This window comes from Saccoglossus kowalevskii, chromosome 7 (genome assembly GCF_978046115.1).
Source record: "Saccoglossus kowalevskii chromosome 7, keSacKowa6.1, whole genome shotgun sequence".
Lineage (NCBI taxonomy): Eukaryota > Metazoa > Hemichordata > Enteropneusta > Harrimaniidae > Saccoglossus > Saccoglossus kowalevskii.
Genome location: NC_140647.1, coordinates 21,553,888 through 21,576,306, shown reverse-complemented (window position 1 = coordinate 21,576,306; position 22,419 = coordinate 21,553,888). Strand labels below are relative to the sequence as shown.

Below are 22,419 nucleotides of genomic sequence, written 5' to 3'. Positions count from 1 at the left end.
AGATTGGTATTTTTGTCCTGATTTGTAGGAATCTGAAAAACTCGTTTCACAACTTGTCTCTTATTTAGTTTTATGCGTCATTCAAGATGGCGGCCCCCATATAGTAAATATCGTATTTATTTTATTATCACGTGTGCGCCAGCCGACTGTGGGTACATGGACCACAAATTAAGTTATCCCTGGCGTTAAACAATTCTAAATTCTGAGTGGAAAGGTTCATGGGTAGACGCTATGGCCATCTGACGCATGCACAAGTCACGACTTGCGGCGGGTATTGAGTTCCAAGCGACGATATCAACACATGCTAAAAACGCAAAGGCTCATGGATAGACGCTTGTTTGTAAACAGTGACACGCTATGGCCATCTGACGCATGCACAGGCGACGACTCCCCCGCTTTAAGTTCTAGTTGCAATAAAAATATGAATTAATAATCATACAAAAAACAATGATTTATTACTTACAACAAGCTCTGCACAGTAAGTGTGAATTTCCAGTACATGAATACACACAATAGAAGGGATTAGTTTTCCGTTGAGAGAATGGAGAGAATGACGTCATCAATATGAGCGTAGTTGAACAGCGCGACTGTGGACGAATGCTACGGGTAGGAAGCTTGCTGCACTTTCCACGAAACTGGTCAGTATTTTCACTCGTTTAATATGTTATTATTCTCGAATTTAATACAGAGAATATCCCAAGTATGTTTACAGACTACTACTATTATTTACCTGGCACGTATTTTTACATGCCTTCCGGGACACGTAAAACTGAGTTGCGGAGGGCATGTATTTTTCCCGCCGCGGACCGTTTGACTGCTCAGTTCGCTCGTCGGATGTAACCACAGTCTGCGTGAAATTCGGCTGTTTTAAAAGTTCAATGCACATTTTACCTGAATGATGTTTTATGCTATATTGATGGTAGGAGTGGGACCCGGGGGGGGGGGGGCTACTTCCACATTAAGTGGATAAGGGTGTGAAGCCCACCTCTCGAAAACCATACTCACTTCTAAACCATTTTTTTTTTCTATTTATATACCCACTTCTAAACACAAGTGTTTTCAGCGAAAAAAAAAAACACCCAGCTCACAACTATCGCAACCAGTGAGCGCATCCGGGCAATGCATTTTATTCAGCCTTTCCAGTATTTGGCTTTGAATATAAGAATCTGTGAACAAGTAAATCAATGTTACACACTTCTAAACCAAACCATTGATAAGTGGCTACCCACTTCTAAACAAAATAACGTGAAATGACACCCCAGTCGGGCGGCACATAGCCGTATTGCACTTCTATGGAAGTAGCCCCCCGGGGAGTGGGACCGTCCTTGCCACAGTCAGCTGGCGCACGCGTGATAATAAAATAAATACGATATTTAAGATATGGGGGCCGCCATCTTGAATGACGCATAAAACTAAGTCTCTTATTTAGTTTTATGCTTCATTCAAGATGGCGGCCCACATATAGTAAATATCGTATTTATTTTATTATCATGTGTGCGCCAGCTGTGGTCCTTGCGTACCGCGTCGCGTCACGGACCCACGCCAACGTTTGCTGAAAATGATCTCTTTTTGAGAAAATCGCCAAACCAGGAAAGATTGTAGGAAAAACAACTATGGTAACTATCTCATCGTTCGAAACATTATCAACTGAGCTATTTCGACCGTCCGTTGGTTGATCGAGTGTAAACATGGCAACGAAAAAAGTTTGTCTTTTTAAGGCGTCCGGTGATGTGACCATGTTGAGGTAAAGTGACGTATTCTCGGGGGGGGGGGGCATCCGGGCATTTCACTGCCTGGCAACCATCACGGTGAAAACCAAAGGCCGAAAACTCTCAGAAAACGGTACTTTGGGATGGTTGTTGAAACTCCCCTGAACAGTGTAACAAGATTACCCCTGCGTGTGTAACACATATAAATTTGATTGTTCAGGATTACTTAAAAGTTGAGTTCCTGTTGTTTTCTCGAATGTTCACCGGCTCTTCGTTCCGCGTTCTTCAGCAGCGTGCACGTGCACAGCCCATAGAAATAAGTGGCATTGACGCTGCAGTTCGGCGTCTTCTACACCGTTTGTGCTGGGACAGCGATTCCGGTGACGACACAACGAATAAGTGGTACAGTGGTGCGCGTCTTAGCAACGGGGAACGTCTTGCAACGTAGCTCCGCCCCGAGAATACAACTAAAGTGCAGCGACGTGTAATAACAGACTACTACTATTATTTACCTGGCACGTATTTTTACATGCCTTCCGCGACACGTAAAACTGAGTTGCGGAGGGCATGTATTTTTCCCGCCGCGGACCGTTTGACTGCTCAGTTCGCTCGTCGGATGTAACCACAGTCTGCGTGAAATTCGGCTGTTTTAAAAGTTCAATGCACATTTTACCTGAATGATGTTTTATGCTATATTGATGGTAGGAGTGGGACCCGGGGGGGGGGGGCTACTTCCACATTAAGTGGATAAGGGTGTGAAGCCCACCTCTCGAAAACCATACTCACTTCTAAACCATTTTTTTTTCTATTTATATACCCACTTCTAAACACAAGTGTTTTCAGCGAGAAAAAAAACACCCAGCTCACAACTATCGCAACCAGTGAGCGCATCCGGGCAATGCATTTTATTCAGCCTTTCCAGTATTTGGCTTTGAATATAAGAATCTGTGAACAAGTAAATCAATGTTACACACTTCTAAACAAACCATTGATAAGTGGCTACCCACTTCTAAACAAAATAACGTGAAATGACACCCCAGTCGGGCGGCACATAGCCGTATTGCACTTCTATGGAAGTAGCCCCCCGGGGAGTGGGACCGTCCTTGCCACAGTCAGCTGGCGCACGCGTGATAATAAAATAAATACGATATTTAAGATATGGGGGCCGCCATCTTGAATGACGCATACAACTAAGTCTCTTATTTAGTTTTATGCTTCATTCAAGATGGCGGCCCACATATAGTAAATATCGTATTTATTTTATTATCATGTGTGCGCCAGCTGTGGTCCTTGCGTACCGCGTCGCGTCACGGACCCACGCCAACGTTTGCTGAAAATGATCTCTTTTTGAGAAAATCGCCAAACCAGGAAAGATTGTAGGAAAAACAACTATGGTAACTATCTCATCGTTCGGAACATTATCAACTGAGCTATTTCGACCGTCCGTTGGTTGATCGAGTGTAAACATGGCAACGAAAAAAGTTTGTCTTTTTAAGGCGTCCGGTGATGTGACCATGTTGAGGTAAAGTGACGTATTCTCGGGGGGGGGGGGCATCCGGGCATTTCACTGCCTGGCAACCATCACGGTGAAAACCAAAGGCCGAAAACTCTCAGAAAACGGTACTTTGGGATGGTTGTTGAAACTCCCCTGAACAGTGTAACAAGATTACCCCTGCGTGTGTAACACATATAAATTTGATTGTTCAGGATTACTTAAAAGTTGAGTTCCTGTTGTTTTCTCGAATGTTCACCGGCTCTTCGTTCCGCGTTCTTCAGCAGCGTGCACGTGCACAGCCCATAGAAATAAGTGGCATTGACGCTGCAGTTCGGCGTCTTCTACACCGTTTGTGCTGGGACAGCGATTCCGGTGACGACACAACGAATAAGTGGTACAGTGGTGCGCGTCTTAGCAACGGGGAACGTCTTGCGACGTAGCTCCGCCCCGAGAATACAACTAAAGTGCAGCGACGTGTAATAATTTTACTGAGCGCTTTATGCAAACACGCGTCAACGGCGAAATTGATAGAAGGCGTATGATAGGAGATGTTGGGAACGTAGAGCGCTGGTATTGGAATACAACTACAAAGATGCTCTGAAAAAGGGGCAAGATTGTCACTTCTTTTACAGACACGTAATTTGTTTTAATAGTTTAAATTACATTTCATCATAGACAACTTAGTAAAACAAATCAAATTACACAGCATGTATTGAAACTGCTCAATTATTTAAATTTAATTTCTGGTGTTACTTGTAGAAATTTGATATTAGTGTGTAATGTTGTCATTTATTGTGCTCTATTCTTGGAAACCATATGACGAGGCTACTGGTGAGGAGGGGCTACTCCACTACCGCATTAAAGAAACGAAGAACTAACAAACACTAGTATTTTAACATATCTAAAGGAACATAGTAATGCAGAAAAATTAAACTAAAAAGAAAGAATTTAAGATAGAAATATGAAATTAGTTTGAAAAAGATAAACTTGAATTTAAAAAAAATGAAACTAGATAGCGGAGAGAGAGTGTTGTTCATAGCTTTTTATTTCAAATAAAAAGTAATTTATTTACACTTGATTCATTTAATATGTTGCACATTTACAGGTAATCTTGTTACACTGTTCGGGAGAGTCTCAACAACCATCCCAAAGTACATTTTTTTTAGAGTTACCGACCTTTGTTTTCATCGTGATGGTGGTGAAAATGCCAAGCGGTGATAATACCCGGATGTCCGTCCGAGCATACGGCAAAAAAGCGGGAATATTTATTTTTGCATTGTGCTTACCATATTAAAAAACATACGAATTTCTGGTTTTCAAAATCAAAATATCTACACGGATGCGCAAATCTTTTTAAAAGTTGTATAGACACCGTACTTTTTGGCGCGGCCCTCAGGCTCAGATCGGAAATAGTCAAATGTTACACAAATGACGCTCGAAATGAAATATAACATCATATGTATTTCTTTCTACACGGTGTGGGTTCAGTCGATGTGCTAGTTCCACTGGAGTGATTGTTTGCGTTCGTCATATAAAAAGAAGCAGTCCTTCTTCGGTTTCCTCGGCAAAAAAACAAGCAGTTGTAAATCGCGTTCATGAATTGGTTTTACCGTTTATAACTCATAGGGGCGTGTAACTCAGTGACAATAAACAATGGGGGGGTGTATGCAAGTGAATGAATGACCTCTAGTACTAAGAAAACGTTAATAAACGTAAGTAAAACAGTAATTAAACTGTTCAGAACATGCATTGTCAACAAAGGATATATCAATGAGCAGATTGTATTGAAGTTTTCTCTTTTTTTTTAAAAGAAGTTTTTGGTGAACTTGTTTCCCGGACCCTGATTTCCACGAAATATTGGTGCCCGACACAGCAGTAATTGAATGTATTTTTATGAGCGACCTCTTGTAACCCACTCCTAATTTTATTTTATCGTATGCATGGTTTGCTTATAGGGTTTATGCGTTAAGAAAAGACCGACACCCATTGTCACCCAAATCATTCATATCGCGTCAATAAGTGAGACCTATATAGTTGAGTGATCCAATCTCAGTGACTGGATTCTCGGCTATTTGTATCACGCCCTCAGATCATTGACTTTCAGGTTCTTTAGGTATGCAAATAATCAGTGTAGCCACGTTAAGACGTCCATGTTACTGCTGTTGATAGGACCTCCATCAATCAGGCCAACACTATCCTAGATCTGTAACAAGGAAAGGACCTAAACGCAAGGTGTGTAAGTGATTTTTCCTCCTAGTCTGTCAGTTTTTTATCGTCTTATCGTCACGTAGCGACGACCAACATGACCTACTGACGTCGAAAATGCCAAACATACATTGGTTCAAATTTTTCTAGGTCACATGTAGTTACATTTACTTGCACTATGTTGCACTATTTTTTTTAGCGTGGAGTCTACAGAACGGTGATAGAAAGAGACAGGCGGGTATTTGGACATAAAATGTTGGTCTACAACTGACCGTTATTTTACGAGCTTTTGTAATAATACACCAGGACGGCCTTTCCTCAATCATGCCGCGCTACCACGAGGAATTAATTGGCACATGTTGCGCGGCATAGCGCCAGTCCTGACAAATGTATCGAAAGTATATTTGCAGGTTTCTGAGAATTTCGTTTTTTTCCCCATTAATAATAATTTACAATCCACTGTGTCGGTCCATGGTCAGTTTTACTGGCTGGACATCGCCTTCTTAACTCACTGTATGTCGGGCTGCGTACATAATGTAGTATACTTATTTAATGTTATGCATTCTTCTTTGTCGCCGACCTTATTAGCTATTTCAACATCGTGACCTTCCAGTGTGTGTATACATGTTAATGGTACACAAGAATGAACAGTACGTGGTCCATTTTACCGCCAATTCTAAATGTGTATATTTGTTAAGTGTATATATTAGCACAAAGCCCGGGGTTATACCTAGTGTTATCTGGTGTAACACTGTCAAATACTTTATTTTAGCTGCAATTAATTTTCGCTGAAGACACTTTTTGAGTGTTTTGTATGGAATTTATTTTCACTGATTTTTGACAAGTTGAATGTAGGATATATAGGATAAAATATATATTCACTGAATCATTCCCTCCGCTGAAAATAGCGAAAATTAATTCCAAGCGAAAATAAAATATTTTACAGTAGTTGTTTCTCGCTGTTTTGTCAGACTTTAGTACACAATAGTCCACGTCATTTGGCGGGATGCATATTAGCATTCAATATATGTCACATAATACACAATTAGAATAGTATTATCAGTTTTTGACGGCAGTACAAGGCGGAGAACTTTTGGGTTTGGAGTTGTGTTTGTGCGTGCGTGCGTGCTTCATATGGACTTCAAGGCAGTCATTGTGCATGCGTGTGTCCTATGGAATTCAAGGCAGTCATTGCTATAATCACGTTAAAGTGAGGTCTGCTAGTATAAACTGTTTTGGCAGGTCTACTATATAAACATGTTTTCACTATTTTACGCATATTAATTTATTGCATATTTCCATGGCGGTAAGTAGAATAAGCTTAATACCGAATGCACTATTATATTCCACCTTCGAAGGCAGTGATTCAACCTGAATCGGTAGACTGGTAAAGTCGGGACTTCTTTTTTTTTTGTTTTACAAAAAGAAATATTTAATTGTTCTAAGTCCTTTCAGCGTGATCGCGAAATTAACGTGACCGGTCACGGTAGTTTTCGCGATCACGCTAAAAGGCTAAATTGATAATCAATTTTTTTTATAGAAAAAAAGAAGTCCTGACTTTGCCAGTGTGGCTGATAAGGGTGTATATTGAGTAAACGCAGAACAGCAAGACAAACGACACTGTAATAACTAATATGCAATTTAAACACTGCGATATTCAGATTGTCGAATTGGATTGCGGAAGAAAAATAAAATAAAAGTAGGGTATTGTTTAGGACGAACTTTGACACCAGAGGGGAGGGAGATCAACCCAGGAGGAAAGATGGCTCCTCTCACATTATGGAAAGATAAACAAAGAAGTAAAGACCACAAATATATTGTACTAACATTTAACGCTAAAGGGGAATTATGGTGTAGGGAGAAACCAGGGCAATTTTATTGTTATACGAGTTTGAGAATCCTCCGCGTTGACGCGAAGTTACCACGTGGCAATTTCGCATCGCACAACGATTTAAGAAATATAAATATATATAATTACCACGGCTGGGCCAGTCTATGTCACAATATGTGTTAAATAATTGTTACGTTAGATTTAATTATCAGAAAACAGAATTGTCAGGCATGCTTACTAGCGCATACAATTGATCAAAATTGATCATCATCCTAAATTAATTTTTTGACTCCTGTGTGCGAAACCGTTAGTTAGTATGTATGTGTGTGTGTGTCCGTCTGTTCCATTGATACTACATTACAAAGAAACATGGTACATGGTGCCCTAGAACTATACACAGACCTAATTAGTTTTGGATGTAAATATGTGCATATTAGTCTCCTAATATGCATAATGATTAGTCAATTTTTAAATTGTCACTGATATCTCAAGTACTATTCATCACATTTCAATGAAACTTGGTACATGGATGCTCTAGGGCAATGGACAGACCTATTCAGTTTTGGTTTAAATCTATGCTTTTTATTTACCTAATTAGCGTAATAATTCATAATTTTCGTTCTAATGATAAGTTCCAATCACATTTCAATGAAACTTGGCAGAGTAGTTTGAAGTTTAATATTTTTGAATATACGAACGATAATTCAAAGAAGAAGATAATAAGAGAAGGAATAATGCCATGGCAGGTATATTATTGTGTCATTGTGGAACTGATGAAACAGGGTAGTGATAGTGATAATAGATTAACTGTCAGAAAGACTTGGCTCACTTTTCATCAAATGTGAAACGTTGTTGTCAAACATCAACACAGTAAGGCCAGACTTTTATTATCCTTTGTTTCGCGAGCCCGCCGAATGAACAGGAGCCGAAAATGAAATAAAAATAAAATTTTATTTCAGCGTTATTTTTCGCGCCCGCCGACTTGTAAGCGCAAAAAAATGCTTATTTTTATCTTTATTTTTTTTACGGCCCGCAGCATAACAAATCCAAGTTGCATTTTCGTGGGAATATCATGATCAAAGTATCGAAGTCTCGCACAGATGAGAAACAAGGTTATACATGGAATAAAATGTTATTTCATTTCTTCTCTCCGATCAATGTTCTCACAATTCTTTGAGAATCACACAAATCTAAGGAAAAAAAGAATTAATTTTATTTTTTCCCCGCTCTCCTCAAAAAAATTGCCTTATAAAAACTCGAGAAACAAGGAATAAACAAAGTCTGGCCTAAGTGACATAATATGAAACACCATGCCAACCAGTAAAATCAGTCAACCATATAACTGCAGTGAAAAAAAAGGAATACCTCACCGGAGATAAATAATAGGTATGACACATTAACGTTATGGTTATGATCAAGGACAATAATATACGTAAATTACCACCAAGTGAGAAGAAATAGAAAGGTGAAAACCAAAGGACTAGTCGCATTATTAGAAATTCAGCACAAAATATACAGACCAAACACAGCCATAAAAACACAGCTTGTACTGTGAACACTGCCATAGAAAAGATGAATGGTAGATGTAGATACTTTGACCCATATAAGGATGAATGGTGTATAGTTACTCGTGGCTAATAAATAAAAATGCTTGAAGGGTGAAGTCAGACTTATCGTATTTCGGAATACAATCGGAAATCTGCATGGCAATTTCGCTTAATCACAATCTTTTCCAAAAATCTAATATCTAAAGGTGCGTTTAATGTCAGACCACTATCCACTAAATTTCCATTATCATACAAAAGAGAATGACAAATAAGTGTGTGTACTGTTTTCCTAGATAAATATTTATTTAAATTGTCGGTATGCCCTTTACCCTGTCCTTTACCCTGCCCTACAAACACTGCAAGCACTGTCATACTAACATTTCACATTAGTTGTTTTGCTTTCAATGGAATATTTCATAACATCTGAAGCGCTACAAATCATATCCCCCAGAATATTTGCAGCTCCTAAAGTATTACCCATGTTTATTTCATATGTATATTTTTTTCTCAGTTTTCTTCTAAAATGAATAATATAAATCCTTGATTTTTTTCCTCCTAAGTTTATTCTGTTGTTCCAAACAAATACTATGTTTGTGTGCATTGAGCATGAGTGTGATTGGGCGATAGTCGAATTCTGGTCTGTGTGAAATTGCAAATTACAATATATGACAATTCAGTTAGAAACCTATGTGCCAAACCGTCTAACTAAAGTGTTATTCTTGCTGTCTAGCACCTGTTGACGAGCATCATGGCTATAGAATTCGAAGCCAAAAGTGATGAAGTCCAGTTACACGTGAGTAGTCAGGTGAGTGATTCACTGGTAGTATATTGCACACAAACTGACTACTTCAGGCGACATAGTTTGGATACATTATTTGAATGACCCACACCTCATATATCAACATGTTAATATTGATGTGTAATCCAATATCAACATATGTTTTTTTCACTTCAAACGTCGACGTGAATCATTACAATCCTAGCTCAGGCATCGAATTCATCAAAAAAGTGAGCATTCTTTAGTAACTGCTCGCAGTTTCACACTGTTGCGACACTGTCAACCAGTATGCGCAGGTGTAATAACAAATATCGCTCACTGATCAGCACGAGTCTGCTGTGACATCGTTGTTCATACGTTGTTTTATTTGTAGAGACACATACGTGTATATTTAATAACAACAAAACTTCGCTGTTTTGTCTTTAAAGTGCCAACAACTGGATTTTGCCGTCCAGTCATTGCGCACTCGCGCGGAACGTAAATAAGTATGTCAGTTCACATAAATCGAATTCCACACTGCACCTTGCTTTGCTTGTACTAGATATATTTCCATACTGGTAACCATATTTAAACATAACCAAGCACCACTAAAATACGTGATATCAATGTTTTCCCGCAAAGCAAAGCAAAACACTATATCGTTTTACCTGCGTTTTGGCGAGTTTTCTGTCATTACCGTGATCTGGCTAGTTTGTTAATAAGGCTGCAAATAATATTGCAAATGTGGAATAGAATGATAGACTGATCCATGAACATATAACCTCACTTTCCAATTGATTAACACACAAACACTTAATATGATGAATTGTTTTGAAATTGATGTTATTATTCTAGCCATGTTAATGTTTAGACATCATTCACCCACTCAGTCGTTTCCTCTCGACAAAATAATCTACTCAAGTCTGATTGGTCAAGTAATATATGTTGATTACTTTTGAAGCATAACGAAGATGGAGTTCGTCAGCTCACCCCCAAAGAGGAAGCAAAGAATATTTTGACAACTCTGAAGGGTGACGTCACTTATGGCGTCACAGATTATCCGCCATGGTATCTGGGGATATTGCTTGGCTTCCAAGTGAGTTACTAGTATACAGTTTTACAACTTTAAACTTTACCCTTTGTCCTATTGACATAATTCTCGTATATGTATTCCCAAATTATGAATATCACAATTCGTATGTGAGTAAGTTCGTCGACAATTGTATTTTATTTCCAGAAACGACAAGCCCAATATTTTGATATTTATTACGAATTCAATTCGATTTTTTAGCTCCGCTGTCGACTTTGTCGAGCGGAGCTTATCATATGAGTGATTGTCCGTCGTCGTCGTCCGTCCTCCGTGTCAATGTTTTACTTTTTCGACTTCTTCTTGAAAACTACAAGCCTGAATGCTTTGATACTTGGTGTATATGTACCTTGGGTAGACCTCTCTTAGGTTTGTTCATTTCATGTTGATATCTTCAATTCTCTAATTCTTTAATTCTCTAATTTTGGTGAATATTTTTGTCATTTTTGGTAAAAAGTGATATTTTCGACTTCTTGTTGAAAACCGCAAGTGCAATTGCTTTGATATTACATATATAGGTACTACATGTGGACCTCTCTCAGAATTGTTCATTTTGTAATGATATCTTTAATTCTCTAATTTTGGTGAATATTTTTGTCATTTTTGGTAAAAAGTGATATTTTCGACTTCTTGTTAAAAACCGCAAGTGCAATTGCTTTGATATTACATATATAGGTACTACATGTGGACCTCTCTCAGAATTGTTCATTTTGTAATGATATCTTTAATTCTCTAATTTTGGTGAATATTTTTGTCATTTTTGGTAAAAAGTGATATTTTCGACGACTTGTTAAAAACCGCAAGTGCAATTGCTTTGATATTACATATATAGGTACTACATGTGGACCTCTCTCAGATTTGTTCATTTTGTGATGATATCTTCAATTCTCTAATTTTGGTGAATATTTTTGTAATTTTTGGTAAAAAGTAATATTTTCGACTTCGTGTTAAAAACCACAAGTCTGATTGCTTTGATATTACATATATAGGTACTACATGTGGACCTCTCTCAGATTTGTTCATTTTGTTATGATGTCTTCAATTCTCTAATTTTCGTGAATATTTTTGTAATTTTTGGTAAAAAGTGATATTTTCGACTTCTTGTTAAAATCAATTGTTTAATTGCTTTGATATTACATATTTAGATAATACATGTAGACCTTTCTCAGATTTGTTCATTTCGTGATGATATCTTGGATTCTATAATTTTGGTGAATATTTTTGTCATATTTGGTAAAAAGTGATATTTTCGACTTCTTGTTAAAAACCAAAAGTTCAATTGCTTTGATATTACATATATAGATACTACATGTAGACCTTTCTCAGATTTGTTCATTTCGTGATGATATCTTCAATTCTCTAATTTTGGTGAATATTTTAGTCATTTTTGGTAGAAAGTGATATTTTCGACTTCTTGTTAAAAACTGTAAGTCCGATTGCTTTGATACTATACATATTGTTCATTTTCTGATGATGTCTTCAGTTCTTTAATTGAAATGTGCATTTCTAACAGCGGAGCTATCTCAGCCGATAGGCTGCTTGTTTATTCTCAGATGTGAGAATAAAATTTCTATGACAGTTTAAATATATGTACAGTATCATAATTGAATGTGTCTCCACCCGTTGGGCGAAGCTATTCATATTAGCGTTTGCCTTGTTTAAGTCAATACACAATTTTGTTCATAATAGATTAATTCTATATTTATATATTTATTTATGAGTAAGCTTCTATTTTAAAATGAACATCCAATGAATAATTATTATTTTACCATTTCAACGTAGCGTATAACATGTGTAACACTGTACATACTTTTTTCAGCACTATCTAACTATGTTTGGTGCAACAGTAGCTATTCCTTTGTTGTTGAGCGATATACTATGTATGTCTAATACCGCAGTGGCACGCAGTGAGATAATCGGCACCATATTCTTTGTGTCTGGCATGGTGACGGTGTTACAAGTGTTATTTGGTGTTAGGTAAGTATGACAACTGAAATTACACAGTGAAGTTAGTACGTTTATGAAACATGCTTTTTTGTGATTTCGATTTAAGAATATTGCCAATTATTTACAATTGTACTGACATAGAACATCTTCATTTCGTCATTTCTACTTTGCCCGTAATGATAATGAAGTGGTTACAATTCCTGTCTTTCTCGTCGTCGTCGTTGTCACTGTCGTCGTTATTAATTTTTTGTGGCCAGAATAACTCAAATGATATTTTATTAAATTATTCTTAGAATTTAAAATGTTATCAATAACAATGTAGTTCACGTTTAGTAAGGCTGGCTTGGAAATACAGATGAAAATGTGCCGCATAAAATGTTACGTTTGTTTGTTTGTTTGGTTTTGTTCTAACAAATATGCTCAATTTAATCTCACACGATTCACGGAAATCATCTTTCAAAACCCTAATTAGCATACTTTGTGTGATAGAAAATAACGTTGTAAAAGTATACTACGTTTTAAAAGTGGCGATATATAGTATTTTGAGATAAACACAGTAAACTATATCGACAATATAATCCGTATAAAGCATCAGTTACGGGGTCCGCACTGAATTCTGGGCCCTGATTACAGTCAACCGGAGAGGGCGCAGTGAATAACGCTGAATAAGTTACAGACTTCCACGTACAGAGAATTGGGATTGCACTTTAAATTTTGTGATACTAAAATAACTTCTTGCATACACGTTTGTAGTATAAAAAATGAGCATATTGTATATGAACCAAAACCAGTAATGTATATTGTAATATTTTTAACAGACTACCCATTGTTCAAGGCGGTACATTCTCTTTTCTTGCACCAACATTTGCTATACTTTCTCTACCACAGTGGAAGTGCCCTGACACAGGTACGCATATAAATGATCATACTAAGACAATTACGTATACATGAAATACACATGACTGAATGAAACGTTATTATTTATAAATTTAATTCAAACTGAATATGTTTTATTTTAAGCTTTTTTAAAATATCAACGAAACTCTCATCTACTCTTTCAAATATAATTGCCAACATGACAAGCTATGAACGCGAAGAGCTGTGGCAAGTTAGAATGAGAGAGGTATGTTTTTTTTTTTTTTGGTTTCAATTTTAAAGGTGCGTTACGGGCGCAGAGCGTCTAATTTATTTAGCCCGTGATGCTTAACACTGTCATCATGTTGTGATATTATTTCAAGACTACTCCTGTCAGCTAATAAAATCGAGAGAAACTTAAGACTGACGTAATAAATTTGTTAATACAGATACAAGGCGCCATTACAGTAGCTTCCTGTTTCCAAGTTGTCATTGGTTTTACTGGTATTATCGGAATTCTACTGCGTTTTATCGGTCCCCTTGCCATTGCACCCACAATTGCGTTGGTTGGCCTTTCTTTGTATGAACCAGCGGGAAACATGGCAGGTAGTCACTGGGGAATCTCTATTTTGTAAGTATCATGTGAAAATACCGTTTCTGAAGAGTGTCTAAATAGACAATCTTTCATACATAGGGTTTTAACAACAAGGGTAAAACGACAAATATTCGACATAACCTCTGTTATTTAACATGTTTTGTGTTTGGAATTTTATTGCATGGTTCTTTTAATGACTATTGGTTTGAAGGTAGCGTCATAGACCATTGCTAATAGTTAAACATATTTGATGTATATGCAAACAGCACCTTGACTGCCGTAAAACATATTTTAACCGACTGTAAATTTATTTTCATGCTATAGGTTTGCTATTATCATAAATATATGTTATGTTTTAAGCCATTTTGTACAACTCAACAAATCCAGCAATTATTCACGTTGTGTTACAGTACTGTGGTTTTAGTCACTGTTTTCTCTCAGTATATGAAGAATATAAACGTACCTTGTTTGGGATGGAACGGCAAAGATGGATGTCGACGTACAACATACCCACTCTTCAAACTCTTCCCAGTAAGTGCAATATTCTAAATGTTGTGAATCTACCACTTCTGCTTACTTGATATTCAGCTTATTTCGTTGAGAGTGACCGAAATATGAATACAATTTGAAGATGATTTTTTTTTTTTTTATTTTTTTTTTAAGATGATTTATTTATTTATTTATTATTTATTTATTTTTTTATTTTTATTTATTCATTTGTCTATTTATTTATTAATTTGTTCGTTCGTTCATTCATACATTCATTATTTGGGGAAATTGCGGGATCCACTTCCATGGGAAGCTATACACAGAATAGAACAAAAAGAAAGTTTGTTCCCCCTAGTACGTGCTAAGCTTACGGGGATCTCAAGTTGGAACAATGACGCCCGGTCGGAGGTGAAAACTAGTGGCCCTGTCTGCTATTTCTGGCTGACCCTCTTGATACTTAAAAAGCTACCGAGTATACATTATACACTGAATAAATGACACCACAGTAAATGGCACGGTAAAGTGACCTGCACATTTCAATCACAAACATCTTTGGGTCTTAAAGTACGTATTATAAATATGTCGTCGATGTACTTTAACAGTGCACGTCTATTTCACCAGGTCATTTTTGCTATCACGTTGGCATGGTTACTGAGTTACATCCTGACTGTTACTGATGTATTACCCAACGATTCAGAAAAATACGGATACATGGCACGCACGGACATCAGATTGAATGTCCTTTATGATTCCAAATGGTTTGATTTTCCATATCCAGGTGAGTTCATATATTATTATTATTATTATTATTATTATTATTATTATTATTATTATTATTATTATTATGTGAGGGCAGTGACTCTTTTCTCACGATCATAACTCAATATTGCAGGCCAGTGGGGATTACCAACTGTCAGCGCAGCCGGTGTATTTGGAATGCTTGCCGGTGTGCTTGCGTCTATGATCGAATCAATTGGTGACTACTACGCGGCTGCTAGGCTTTCTGGGGCGCCACCTCCCCCGACACATGCAATTAATCGTGGCATCGGCATCGAAGGAATTGGCTGTATGCTAGCAGGACTCTGGGGGACTGGTAATGGAACAACATCGTATAGTGAAAACATTGGAGCCATTGGTATAACTAAGGTATTATCAAAGTCTCTGAGAAGTCTTTATTTTGCTAGTGTGATTTCACCATGTTTCGTTGACGTAATGTGTACAGGCTTTCGAATTTCGTTAATAGTGGTAGATTATTACGTCCACCTACTGTTAAAGATTGTATTGTCATCAATACGTGTAAAGTATTCTTTAAAGCATGGAAACACTATTATTAAATTATCAGAAGACATCGTTAATGCACATAAAGTTCTGACTGGCAGCTATGAGAAGGAAACATGTGTGATATGTCAAATATTACCAATTTAACATGTAGCTTCAGTTTCAGAATGTTGCTATATAGAAGAACGTGTAAATATTCTTTGTATCCTATTACAAGATTTATACATATGACGTAATCGTTTGCAAATGTTCTATTTTAGGTTGGAAGTCGCATTGTCATAATAATCGGTGGTTGCATAATGATGCTTCTAGGAACGTTTGGTAAATTTGGTGCATTATTCGTCACAATACCGGAACCTATAATAGGTGGTATTTTTTGCGTAATGTTTGGTAAGTTTGGTAGTTTAAATAATTACAATAATTAGTACAGCATTTTTATAAAGCATAAACTTCGCCATGAAATAACCGTGCAAACATCGCTCAAAGAACAGGCCACCTGTGAATGGACCCAAAAAATTGGGCAAAAAATAATTGTTTGTATTTTACCAGGTAATTTATGTTTTTGTTTGTAGTGGATCGATGTAAAGCCGAGACTGTTTAAATATTATTAAAAATTGAAAAAAACAAAAACATTATGAATTTAAGGCTCTGAGAACCCATACCGATACCATAATATGACCGAATTAAACATTTTACATTTGTTGTCATATCGTATATTTCCTTATCGATTTTGCTGACTTGCCATGACCAATTATGCTTAAAATCGGGACACTCACATAATATACTTACCTAAATCATAAGATATTCTTATTGTGATAATATTTGGCTTATAGTTACTTAAATGTTTGCATAATAAATACTTTCAATACATGCAGATATCAGCCATACAGTAGAGTAATAACGTTACGTATTCACTTTAACCGAACAAATTGTAAAACAATGTTGTTTTCTTCCAAGGCATGATAACAGCTGTCGGGATTTCGAATCTACAGTTCGCGGATTTGAATTCATCGAGGAATCTATTCATTATAGGACTTTCATTCTTCATGGGCGTAGTCATACCAAATTGGATAAAAACTGGGGGCAATGGCGACCTCATTAATACCGGTACGATAATTGTATGCATGGCTTGACAAATAAACAATCAACAATCACACAATCAACTGCACTGCACCCAACACTTACGTTAACACCCTTGAATGTGTTTTTATGCAATCTTTTTTTTTTCACATTCCCATATAGCAAACTGTATTCATTCCCATTTGTATTTTCCCCTCACACAGACATAAACGTAACTAAAACACACAATGCTTGTATCATTGACGATGTTTTGTAGTGTGATGTGGACAAAATGCCATTTTGACGTAAAAATAGTTAAATCTATCACTTGAATATTTACGAGTTTTGTTTGATTTCAGACACACTTGATATGATAGCAATATATATGATTTTTGTATGATTTTGAATGTTAAAGATACTAGATCATTTCCAGAAACTATATAATGCAATATTATACCATTTGTTATTTCTATACCGTACGGTTAGGTGTTGTCGAAGCTGATCAGATTATAACAGTATTACTGAGCACTGGAATGTTTGTTGGAGGCGCAATTGGATTTATACTTGACAATACTATTCCTGGTAAGTACAAACAAGTATGATTCTAGTGGCCGGGGCATCTAACAAGGGGGCTGGCACAGCTTATATGCAGGCGTGTTTACATATTCATAACATGCTTTTAATTAAATTTAATCAATTATCAAGGTACATTCACTATAGTTGTAAATAATTATTCGGATAATTGTTCATTACAATGATAACTGCTTGATATTCCGTGTTATCATTTGAGATGACCGTATGAAGGATGAGTTGCTCCTGATGAGATTAATTTAACGTAATTTTAGCTGATATGATTTGAATTATTATACATAAAATGGTTGAGCGCTGGTTTAACTGAAATGTCATTGCAGTAATCGGCGCAAACAGGTGAACTGTATTTGTCTATATTGAAATCAAAACCCAACATGTGTTTGGTGTCTTCACTCAGGCACAGAAGAAGAACGTGGTATTGCACAGTGGAGAAAGTTGTTTGGTGAGACTGATGGTGAAGACGAAGAAAGAAATATGGCCGTTAGAAAAGAAATCATGAAGTGTTATGAGTTTCCTTTCGGGAATGCTTTTATTGAAAAATGGAAACACATAACAAAATATATTCCAGTATGCCCAACTTTTGTTGATATAACTTGTCGTTGTGACTGTTCCTGTAAGAGAAAGAAAACTTACGATATGACTGAAGAACGTGGTAACACATGTCCGTCAATGAACAATATTGCCAGAACCCGTGACAGGGAAGTTACTAGAAACCCTGATTTGATACATTGGCTTAAATAATTGTTTGTACATTCTTTAACTTGTGCACCATCACCATACTTTTTACATTACTGTACTGTACATATGCGTAGACACCTTATAGAGCAATACCCTTTTTTCTATGAATTTATAGTGTAGTATTTTATTATTTACAACTGATGTACACACCGTGAGATGATGGTAACAAAAGACGGCGTGAGTGTTTCCATTTCTAACACGTGTATATTTTTTAGCCGTGTATAAGCTCATGCTGTTCTTCTCACTGCGCTCCCTACTTAATGATTTCCAATTCGTTACTAGTAACAACTTACATTTTTCAGTGTTCATTATCAATACCGTGAGTACTTTCGATGTGTCGCAATTCTTTTTTGTTTTGTTTTTGTTTTTACAATAATCTAGGATTTTGTATTATACCTGATTTGTTTTTCTATTTTACTTTGGTTAAAAAGCTTGATATTTCGGTATCTTTCTTTCAGATTTGTTCATTTTGTGATGATCATTTGTTATTTTTACGTGAATATTTCGTATATTTTTGATACATGCTTCTTTGTTATTTGTGATATATACAACATATATTATTTAGTTTTTGTAACAAATCCATGAAAAGTCTAGTTTCCATATTTGATCATTGAAGTTCCATTTTGTACTTTGTTACTTAATGGGCCAGGTTATTGAATATATATATATATATATATATATATATATATATATTTGTTTACATAGCAACATTATAACATTGTAGCATACTATATTTGTGTAATTTTACGTGACAAACCACTTTGGGTTGAAAGATTAGCCTACCGTTTTGAAATTGTGCATGTGGCTTCTGTGCGAACTAGAACGACGTACAATGTCTAAAAGAATATGCACCAAGAAACAAGTTCACATCAATAAATGAACATTCATGTCGATGACGCTTCACTAATCAAATTGACGCTAATCAATTTTTGGGGATTGAGGGAAAATTTAGTGTGACAAAATCTACTGAAAATTATGTGGTGTCTCATTTTATAGAGCTGTGGTCGTCGCGCAGCGCGTGTTCGAATTTCAGGCAAACAAACAATGCATTTTATACACGCGTTGTATACGTCGCTGTGAGTCTCATATCGATCAGGGCGCGGCGCGACGACCCCTGCCATTTATTCATTAAATTCACGATGATGATGATGATGATGATGATGATTAGCTTCACCAGAAAGTCATTTTTAATTTCGTTTTTAAACTTACTTGTTGTCTAGTAAGTTGGTTTACAGCGCAAATAACAATAACGTAAATTAAGCACAAGATGTTTTTTGTGTAAACTGGTTCAGAAACATCTTTTTCAAATAAAGACAAGTGCCCAACATATGTATTAGAATTTCCAAACAATAATGTTATTCATTGCAATAGAACACTAATAATCACATCATGAAATGAATATGAGGTTATTACGAGGATACCTCAAAGTATGCACAAAGACAGTACAGCTGGAGTATCGACCGACTAACGCGCACCATGGGAATGCCGAAATCCAAAATGTTTGGAACAGTGAACTTCTTTGTGTGGAGCCCAGTCAAAATCTGGTGGCAACCATGTTTGTTTTATTATTAGAGGACGCTTACGCGCGTAATCATTCAATATTTGGAATTCACATTTCCTAATATGGTAAGATAATCCGTGAAATATCGCAAAATTGCCGTAACTCCACGCAAAGAAGGGGTTTGACCGGACTCCACACAAAGAAGTTCGCTGATTCTGTTCTAAACTTTCTGGATTTCGGCATTCCCATGATATATCATTGAAAGGAAAAAATGTATAATAATAAGGTCTTCGTGCATACTTTGAGGTATTCTCGTAATAACCTCAGATAATAATAATAATAATATCATGATAGTATAGTAATGGAACAAAGTTACAGATACATTATAAAGCTGGTGCATACCATGTCCAGAATTGAAGCTGATTGGACAAAACAGTTTTGCACTTATTTGCAACCACAACAATCTAATGACAACGACAACATGGACAGATTCTTTTATATACAATACATACATTCAAGGCAATTAAATATTGTCAAATGTGTTAATAAATGCATTCTCTTAAAATAACTCTCCAACCTGTATGAGGAGAACATCGTTTTAAAAAAAAACATGCTTTTCTGTTTTATTTGAACACATTGAGTTGATGGAATAAATGCCTCAAGTACACCAAATATTAAAATGGCGGTCAATATTTATCAACACAAATGTCGGACATCCTTTATTCTATGTTTTTTTTTATATTACCTAGGAATACCACATTCTGATTGGCTCCTGTGTAAACCCAGGTGGTGTACCTGAAACTGGGTGTCCCCCCGCAACATCAATATGCAGGCCTTACACTGTCAGAAGTGGCATTGTGATTTTGATTCTGAATGTGATTCTGATTCAGATTGAGATTCTGATTCAGTATTATTCTGATTTTTCTTTTACTATCAATTTGTCAATAATTTCCTGACTAAATTGACTGCTTCGTGACTGTTAAATGTCTAGAGAACACGATGTTGTCAGACCAGGTTGAACTGCTTGGTAGACATTAAATTGTTTTATTTAATACTACTGGAACTTGAATTATACCTTCTCAGCATGGATATTGTCAATGAACTTAGAGAGTTAGGTAGAGAATTGGGGTATGAGGAAGAAGGTCTGTTTCAATCAGAGCGTGAGAAGAGAGAGAGAGCATGTGCGTGAGGAGAGGGATGAGAGAGCAGCTAAATGTTAGACTGAACGTAAGAACAGAGAACATGAGGCAATAGAGAAAGATAAAGGAAGACAGCATGGCTCAGCCAATTGTTAGTTTAAGGGTTCAAAGCTACCATTGTTTGATGAGACCAGAGACGAGATGGACAAATTCATTTTAAGGTTTGAGTGATTTGCTGCAACTCAGAAATGGCCGCGTGAGAGTTATGAATCTTAGTGCATTATTGACAGGCAAAGCTTTGTGTGTGTATTCTGCATTGTCTGCAGCAGAGTCCATTGATTACAATGTTGTAAAGGCAGCTTTGTTGAAGCGTTATGATATGAATGAAGAAGGTTATAGAAAGGGATTACAAACTGGTAGGGCAGATTAGGTAGTTATGTTTACCAATGGTTAGAGCTGTCTGAAGTTGATAAGAGTTTTGAAGAAGCTAAAGAGTTTGTGATGAGAGATCAGTTGAGGAGTACTTTTGGTAATAAGTTGTCCATTTTCATAGGTGAAAGATCACCCAAGTCATTTAAAAAAATGGCTGACTTAGCAGTTAAGTTTAGAAATGCACGTAGTCGGACAGGTGATAAAAATCTGAAATTTAGCCAGTTTCAAGGTGGTAGTCAGAGTCAGAAAGGTCAGTTTTGGAGCACAGATCAGAAAGGTAAAGGACAAGGTCGATTTGGCCAGTCTAAGTTATATTTGTAGTGATCCAAATCACTCTGCTGTCAGTTGTCCTAAGTGTTATAAAAGTTCCAAGCTTCAGGTTAAGTCAGCTGCTATGTTGGCATGTGATCGGAATAGAAATAATGGTGATGGGACTAGTATGCCCTCTGGTTGTGAGGGTTGTTTTCCTTCGGGTATTGAGACTAGTGTTCCTCTAGCTAATGAAGGTTGTACATCTACTAGTAGTCAGGCTAGTGTGCCCTATATGGATGAAGGTTGTTCTCCAGGTGTTGAGATAAGAGAGCCTTCAGTTAGTGGAGTGGTTGTGAATGAGTGAGTGTTGATGTTGTACGGGTGTTACAGACTAGGGCTCAGAAATTAGCTGAGAGAAAGCCATTATGTAGGCTTTTAGTTCCTGAGTATAAGGACTTACATAGTAAGGTTGATACTAATGGTGATAAAAAACATATTACTGTGGATGCAGTGTGAGATGCACAGCAGTCTGATTCTACATTAGAGCGTGTCAAAAATTTAGTGAGTACAGGTGAGGAGTTGATCACAGGTCGTAACAATCGGGCAAGGTTTTTGATGAGCAAGGGGCTGAACAAGTTATTTTCAGTCATCTCATGTTGATAGAGGACGCGTGCGTTCCCAGTTATTTGTGACATTGTGTTACCGTGATAAGGTACTAGCACTTGCTCATGAGTCAGTTTTCGCAGGTCATTTGGGTGCTAAGAAGACTACAGGTAGGTCATGTGATATAAGTCACAAGACCACTCCTAGGGGTAGTGTTAGCAAGGTATCATTAGGCGATATGCCTTTGATTAAATTTCATTTCAAATGATAGCTATGGATCTGATTGGTCCGATCAGTCCAGCGACTGAG

At 36.8% G+C, this 22,419-nt stretch overlaps 1 protein-coding gene across 1 annotated transcript; it reads left to right on the top strand.

Annotated features, from left to right (window-relative positions):
* Positions 1–580: 580 nt before the first annotated feature.
* Positions 581–20,364, top strand: LOC100374959 (solute carrier family 23 member 1). Its single transcript, XM_085501296.1, has 14 exons — positions 581–638; positions 9,518–9,592; positions 10,506–10,640; positions 12,451–12,608; positions 13,397–13,485; positions 13,640–13,701; positions 13,883–14,064; positions 14,439–14,559; positions 15,139–15,295; positions 15,410–15,663; positions 16,056–16,185; positions 16,753–16,902; positions 17,341–17,436; positions 17,843–20,364. The coding sequence occupies exons 2-14, from the start codon at positions 9,536–9,538 to the stop codon at positions 18,184–18,186; spliced, it is 1,935 nt and encodes a 644-aa protein (XP_085357422.1). The 5' UTR covers positions 581–638; positions 9,518–9,535; the 3' UTR covers positions 18,187–20,364.
* The last annotated feature ends 2,055 nt before the right edge of the window (positions 20,365–22,419 follow it).